Here is an 8,407-nt window from a genome sequence, read left to right on the forward strand (position 1 = left end):
AATCAGAGACGAAGTACAAAACAAATAAACTCTTTAGTATATCTTATTTATCCTTTTATATAAAGTATTTTCATTTATTTATTGAATACGTCATAAATGTTAATATTAATGTGAATCAAAATAAGATATATTTGCTGCTTGGTAATGTAATTAAAAGTATTTACTTCCCTATAGTGGAATGGACAGAATTTTCATACTTGAGAAGGTATAGTTTATTAATACGCAGGCTTTCACGCTTCTGAAGGATTATCGATTTGAACTAGTTGTCTTTGGTTAATAAGCAGTTGTAAAAATCATTCGATTTCACAGGTGGTGATATCAACGCAAGTCATGGTGGACGGTCCACTGCTGGCGATATCGGATAACATGTTCGTCCACAATAACAGTAAACACGGGAGACGAGCGAAGCGACTTGATCCGTCTGAAGGTACTGACGCCGCGCCCGAGCCTAATTGTACGTTTTGTTTTGTTTTTTATAATTTTCATTTTAATAATAATCTGTGGTCACGAGTACAATCGAGAAGCGAGTGAATTTTATCTAACGCTAAACCAAATGGATTATCTTTATTATTATATATTTATGTTTTCTTTTTTATTTTTCATTTATTTTAATTACATTTGTTCTTTTTTTTTCTAAATCGTGATTTAATTAATTACTTTATTTGAAATGATCGTTACTTTTAATTTTTAATTACACACAACCGTCTTATTTTCGTCGATTTTATCAGCCGTTTTTATTTTGTCACGTTGCTTTTAATATGTATAGCAGTAGGCATGTTTTGAAGCGTTAAAGCAAATATGTAAAGTCATAATACAAGATTTGAGGATGTAATTTGTATGCAAGGAATCACAGTAGACATTTCGCTAGGGGGCGATGGGTGGTTGAGGCGAACGTGAAGAGAGATAAATTAGAAGAATAATGTCTTGAAAAAACTATGGGTCAATAGGAAACTAAGTTACATAACAGTTTCTAGTGTATACTTAAACGTGCCTCTTGTTCGTTTGTGCCCGAGTCGCATCTGTAAATTTCATATTGTATATTAAACGTATTGTTGTATATTTTTAATGTATTTATTATAAAAATACCACGGATGAATAGAATAAAATTAGGAATACAAATGATAAACGTTTCGATGGACATGCATAAGATTGAGGGACACATTCAACTTGGTGGTAGAGCTTTGTGCTCTGGTCAGGTACCACCCACTCATAATTTTTTCTACCGCCAAACTGCAATACTTAGTATTATTGCGTTCTGGTTTGAAGGGTTAATAAGATACTATAACAACAGGCATAACGGACATAACATATTAAATTCCAAAGATGGTGGCGAATTGCCTATGTAGGGAATGGCTAATATGTCTTACAGCACCAATGTTAATAGGCCTATTGACATCTGTCTGTCCAACTCTTTATATGATGCTTCATTAAAGATTAATGCAATATACTACATAATATTATTATGTAGTATATTGAAATATATTTTTATTAATTATTTATATATAATTATTAATGAGTGAAAATTTAAGTTTGCCAATTACAATAGTCAGATACAATAACTGCTTTGTCAGATACAAAGAGTCAAAAAAAATATGATAATTTATTTAAGATATACCTACCTAATTTTTTTAGGTAAAATACGTTGGGTACTACCATTGATTCCTATTATTCCACAGTGTATGAAGACAAAAATACATACGGAAAACTGTTGAGGTTATCTTCAACCCTCATTATTTACCGATGAAACTAGACGAAGTATATAAAATATTAATTACTCACTCGCAGGGGAAAAGAAAAAAAAAATGTTTTTATTACTTAAATTAAAAAAGTACCTCCGACGTAATCTTCTTTCGTCCCCTTAAATTCACTTTCTCTTCTCGTCTTTATTACCGAGTCGTTTTGTTCGCAAGATTTCAGATTCACCCTGTTGTCTTCCGACGCGTGTCCCCCTCACAACCTTGCAATTGTAATAACAATTCGATAATGTCATAACAACCGTTGCATTTCAATTCTATCTCCGACTTTATTTGAATCGTGTTAAAATTTATTATCAATTATCAATATAGTTGACAATGGTAAGCAAGTGTAACTTTAACGAGGTACGATTGTCCCTTTTCCGATACAGCGAAAGATAAACGTCCAAGTGGGACGGCGTGAGTTTTAGCAGTTTGGCGTTTATTCAAGTTTATAAGTTGTTGGGCATAAAATACTTTTACTAGTAGTGTAACGACTTCAGTAAGGCTTTTATTACTTTAACGCTATTTATATGATTTGAAAGTTTTCAGTTTATTTATTTCAGTAGTAACTGTTATTTTAAAATTTGTATCTATCAAAGAAATTTCAACTTTAAAGTGGATGGACTAGTGAACAGAATTGTTTGTTTTATCAATAGCGGGGCTATACCCACCGTTGCCTGTAGCAACGCCATGCATCAAAGCAATATCTCCGAGCGAAGGCTGGACGTCAGGGGGTTCTACGGTCATAATAGTAGGGGATAACTTTTTCGATGGTCTCCAAGTCGTGTTCGGAACTATGTTAGTTTGGAGCGAGGTGAGTAAATACATTTTACAAATCAATACTTATTACGACTTAGTCACTTCAACTTCAAGCACGAAGTGAATTATAATTGAGCACGCGATAATTTGCAATTAAGATCCTCGGTTGAGATGGGCGTGTTTTATCCACGGAGCCATCTCCATTCCAATTGCACTCACGGTCATTCATATTATCGATCGTAAAAAAAAGTATTACTTTATTGCAATAAGATAAAAAGCTACTCAAAAACAACTCTAATTAAAAAGAATTATTTAAAGTTAACTTAATTACTAGAAGGATTAACAGCAATGATAACCTATTTGTATCAGTAAGTTTAAGACGATTGATAGTAGGAGGCGACGATAGTGAATATTAAATTTATTTATGTAATAATTAATTTAGTAAAAGCTTTAATCGTGTATTTTGTCAACAGCTTATAACGTCACACGCGATTAGAGTACAAACTCCACCACGACACATACCCGGCGTCGTGGAAGTTACTCTTTCTTATAAGAGCAAGCAATTCTGTAAGGGAGCACCTGGAAGATTTGTTTATGTTTGTGAGTAAATATATATATATACATACCATATCTGTGCTAATATAGACCATGCCGGCACGAAAGTAGAATACATACAGCAAAAGTGTGCACGTAAATACAGTACAATCGCCATTCTTTTATTCTCATAATTACTTGGCAGAAAAATCCAATTAGGTTTGAATAACTGATAAATGATAAATGAGGCAAATATTATTTTATTTATAACAAAGAAAAAATTTACATTTCATTACAATTTTAGTGACTTTTTAACTTTTCTAAAATTTTACACAATTTCAACTTTTAAATTAATATAATTACGTAATAAAATATAATTTATTTTTTAAGTTGTAAGAATAAAAAATATTTACTTAAATAGAAATAAATGATTTCAGTTGTATCCGTGACGACACCGTTTCAATTAGTGCCAAAGAATGATCACGAAAATGCTGTCAGAATAAAAAATAAATCTTACAACTTCAGTTCGAATACAATACATACAATTAATCATTTCTAAATTAATATATATTAAATGTTAAACTTGAACTTTTGGTATAATATACAAACATACAAAGAAGAATCGAGAACGACCAAAACAGGCCAGAAAGTAATCCCTGATACGCAATTTCTTTCGATAGCGATCCATCAATTAGGCTTTCATTTGTTAGTGGGGCAGCTAATGATTGATTTTGTTTTTCTTGTTGCGCATAGCAGCTCTCAACGAGCCGACAATAGATTACGGATTCCAGAGACTACAGAAACTTATACCGAGACATCCGGGTGATCCTGAAAAACTGCCCAAGGTAAATGTTTTATATAGCTGACATCGTAAAATATACAATGAAATCTGTTTTTATGCGAATGATAAACGAGGACCGTGTGAATGGATAATGAAAGTTATGAAGATACTATTGTGAATTTTGTACTAGATTTTATTTATTTATTTGGAAAAAAATCTTAAATGTCGTTTGTGGTACTACAGTATTTCTTAAGAGTAGTAAATATGAAACAGCACGTAAATATTTACTACCGGACTTAGTCCATGACTTTTGACAAATGCAGGGTTCCTTGCGATGTTTTACTTGGTGAGACTCGGTAGGTACCACCCACTTATCACGTAGTTTTCCGCCAAACATCGATACTTATCTAGTATTGTTGTATTCCGATTTGAGAGTGAGTAAATCAGTGTAACTACAAGCACAAGGGACATAACGTACTAATTTACAAAATTGGTGGTGTATTAAACACAAATACCTCCCAAAAATCATCCTTCGGTTAGGATATTAGACATTCACAGCATTTACTTTAAAATAAAATTAAGCCTTCGTTTTTTTTTTTATAAAAGGAAATAATACTGAAGCGAGCGGCAGATTTAGCGGAGGCTTTGTATTCTATGCCTCGTAACAACCAACTGGGACTCGGGGCGCCGCGCTCGCCGCCCGCCAGTATGCCGTTCAACTCTTACACGGGGCAGCTGGCTGTCAGTGTACAGGACACTGCCGCATCGCAGTGGACTGAAGGTGAGTCTTTGTTGATTGCCAAAAGTATTGTTTTTTACTAAATAATAGGGTAAATTAAAAACATCCAGTAAATGCTCAACTTGCTGGTAAGGCTCCTTCTGAGAAGGATTGAATCTTATACCAGCACGCGCATTAGCGCGTTAAAAATAATTGTTCAAAATTATTGAGTCGAGTAATCATAAATACTTTGAATGAATTTTGAATACTTGATAATCAAATTATCGAGTATTCAAAATTCAGGATCAATTCGAGCAGTTACAAATGTGGCAGATTTTCATCCAACCCTTGTGAATTTTTTTACGACGTTTTCTTAAAAAAATCTGGTGAAACACCGACCACGAGATGAATTATGAATACAGATTAAGCACATGAAAGTTTAGTAGGTTCTGTTTAGTTTTGTACTTGTGATGTTCACTTCTCGTTTTCTGACCACGGGGTCATCTCGGTAAATTATAAATAGAAGCGAGATAATAACAGCCCCTAAATATATCACTCCTGGTCAATCATGTTTAGGCAAATTTTCCTTTTACAGCTAGTAGAGTTTTTCGACTTTCAGAAAGTTAGTACCCGAAATACTTAGCGGGTTCAGATTAATTTATGTTGTCTCATTTTTTTAAGCAAATCCGTTCCTTTCAATGTTCCATTGTGGTATTCGAATTTACTTAGGAGATACAGTAATTAATGTTGCATAATGTACAAAAAAACAATTTAACAAAACTCGATTGCATTGTTTCATGATTTTTACTAAGACTAACTACAGAAGTTATATAATCGGTTCGAATTGATTCGGTGGGTAGCAGCTATATAGAATGACAATGTAATTCGACTGTATTTTGTTTTAAACATGATTAATGATCAATAGTTTCTCATTTATGAGGCCGACTTTAGCAAACAAGCTTAGATTAGCGACTAACGACGAAAGAGGCTAACCATACTTTGGTGTTGACCCAGGATTTTTCTTTTAGAGGAGTACGCGCGCAGCGGCGGCTCGGTGTCGCCGCGCTACTGCTCGGCCGCGTCCACGCCGCACGCCGCCTACGCGCCGCAGCACTACCCCGCGCCGCCCTCCTCGCTCTTCAACTCCTCCTCGCGTGAGTACCACTGCGCTCTACTCACAAGTCTTACTCAGAAACCTCGCTTGAATCATTGTATTTGACAAAGTCACAGTACGTACGAGCTTGTAGATATAATGAACGATTTTTATAGTAAGTAAACATTTATGTCTAAGATAATAATTTCTTGGAGCCCGGTTTGCACATAACAGCGCGTGCGACCGTAGTTGAGGCCTAATACCAAAGATTTTGGATCAATTATTAGTTGTTAGCAGTTATTTTTTAGATCACACTGACTGGCGAAAATAGAGTACAGTCCATTTACATTGCTCCATATTTTTAACAAATGTACTGTACTACCTGATAACCTTTTACGCTAATTCTATTTTCTGTTTAACAATCCCGTCATTATAAAGAAAAAATATTGATTTAAAAAAGGCCTTAATTAAAATGTCACTCAATATCTTCCAATTTGATCATTTGTCTGAAGAGACAATAATTCATACACTTAAAGCTCAAATCTAAAAACAATCAAATCTATATTTTTTTTGTAAATAGAAAAATGTATGTTTTTAAATTTTGTAATCATAGTTGAATGTTTTATTTATTATAAAAATGATTCTATAAAAATACTTTGAAACAAAGTTCATTTAATCTAAGCTCGCTCTTATATCCTGGAACACAATTAAGTTTTATACCACATTACAAACGCTTCCGCACGCCATGTGTATGTGTCGCTTCGTGTTAACTCCTGTTTTCTTTATCCCGTCCAGTGTCTCTAGGACCGTACCATCCGGCGAACATGAACGGACATATATCCTCCGAACACTATAACATGTATAGCACGAAAGATAGCGAGTATTACGCTGAAAGAAATGGCGAGTGTAAGAATGAATGTCCTGTAAACACTCATACGAAATGCAGTGACGGGCTTGGCAAAGGGAAGGCCAGAAGTGCGTTCGCAGTCGTCAGAAATAGTCCACCTCGTAATTTACAACATCAAAATTGGCAACATCTCGCCGTCCAGTGTTAGTAGTTTATTTTTATTGTTTTGCTTCTGTGTCGCCTTTATTTGTTGCTTACACGCTTTACACACCTATGACATATTTATTTTATTAATTTTTAGTTTATGTTTAATACCCATGTGTGTGTGTGTGACGAATTACGATCTTTGGTCAAATAAAGTTATGGCTCGATTTGTTTTTCTTAATACGAATAAGGAGAAGTTTGTTAAAAAATAACTATTTTAAAAAAAGTTTATTAATGAGATATATGTTGCTTTTTTAATCGCGATAATTGTATTTTGAGTATAAGATTTTAAATATTTTTAGTTTGGTTTTAATATCAAAGGCCTCAATCACCAGTACAATTGTATATCGAAAAAGATATCTATGAAGTAATCATCAAGAAATATATTGAGAAAGGTGCAAAAATGTACTTAATCACGGTTAATTTAAAGTAAACAAAAACTGTCTTTGTCAAGAGAAATTAAATAATAAGATTGTAGTCGCGTAATGTTATATAACTTTTCACGATCCATGGACGGACTTGGTAGTTCTTGAGATTGCAGTCATTAATCCAAAGTATGTAGTCTCCAGCTATTTAATAAAGTAACCCATTTCGGTTTTGCACGGGTAACATACAGCGCTTACTCTTCCTTAGAACAGTTTGAGGGAACAACCGTGGGTTTTGTTATTATATATAGCATTAGCATTAGCAGCCTGTAAATTTTCCCACTGCTGGGCTAAAGGCCTCCTCTCCCTTTGAGGAGAAGGTTTGGAGCATATTCCACCACGCCGCTCCAATGCGGGTTGGCGGAATACACATGTGGCAGAATTTCGTTGAAATTAGACACATGCAGGTTTCCTCGCGATGTTTTCCTTCACCGCCGAGCACGAGATGAATTATAAACACAAATTAAGCACATGAAAATTCAGTGGTGCCTGCCTGGGTTTGAACCCGAAATCATCGGTTAAGATGCACGCGTTCTAACCACTGGGCCATCTCGGCATATATACCTATAGATTATAGAGTAATTAGTGTTATCTTGTCAACAGGAATGAGCGGTCTGGTGTCGTCGCCGTTTAGCGTCAACCCGTTCTCGCTGCCCACGTGTAGCGCGCAACAATACGCACAGACCGCCCCGCTCGCTTCCAAGTAACGATTTTTTACGTTGAGTAATTAACTTGCTATACTATAAGAAATTTACTATTATTGCAATATTTATCTTTATTATTTTTTTATTAATGACACGTGACGCATACGTTTGTTGCCAACGAAATTATACATTTTAAATTTTTTATCATTTCATACGGAATACGTTCGAAATTTAAACGCACTGCGTGCTAATAAATAGTCTTGTAAATTCCACAGATAATATAAATAGATAAGAATATAATTATAAATCGGCTTTTTAATATGTCATTTTTTTTTAATTGCAGTAAATATTTTATATACTGTGGAAGATTTTATTTATGTTTGAATTCAAATGATTGTTTCCGTTGTCGCCACGTGTCTTTAAATACGTTATGTTTTAACAATATCAATTGTATTTTTTATAAATGGCACCTGTATTTAATAGAGATGTGATCATCATCAGTTACCCGATTCTTATAATATTATATTTATATTCTGAAAATGATAATCGAATATGGCGGCGTGCACAGGTAATGTCATGTAAATACTATTGTAATTTACCTGTAAATATTAGAATTTATTACCTAAACTCACACATTTCATAGATCGGTTGCTAGATTCAAAATAG

The 8,407-nt window shown here is 34.1% G+C and overlaps 1 protein-coding gene across 1 annotated transcript in view; it reads left to right on the forward strand.

The window, feature by feature from the left end:
- The window catches only part of LOC125066892 (transcription factor collier), a 53,904-nt gene extending 45,896 nt beyond the window's left edge, over positions 1-8,008 (forward strand). The window contains exons 9-15 of the mRNA XM_047675205.1: positions 310-454; positions 2,393-2,550; positions 2,969-3,095; positions 3,783-3,874; positions 4,417-4,591; positions 5,557-5,682; positions 7,701-8,008. Of these exons, the coding sequence (XP_047531161.1) occupies positions 310-454; positions 2,393-2,550; positions 2,969-3,095; positions 3,783-3,874; positions 4,417-4,591; positions 5,557-5,682; positions 7,701-7,804 (927 nt within the window). The 3' untranslated portion in view covers positions 7,805-8,008. The remainder of the gene's footprint in view (positions 1-309; positions 455-2,392; positions 2,551-2,968; positions 3,096-3,782; positions 3,875-4,416; positions 4,592-5,556; positions 5,683-7,700) is intronic.
- Positions 8,009-8,407: the final 399 nt, after the last annotated feature.

This window comes from Vanessa atalanta, chromosome 10 (genome assembly GCF_905147765.1).
Source record: "Vanessa atalanta chromosome 10, ilVanAtal1.2, whole genome shotgun sequence".
Taxonomy (NCBI): domain Eukaryota; kingdom Metazoa; phylum Arthropoda; class Insecta; order Lepidoptera; family Nymphalidae; genus Vanessa; species Vanessa atalanta.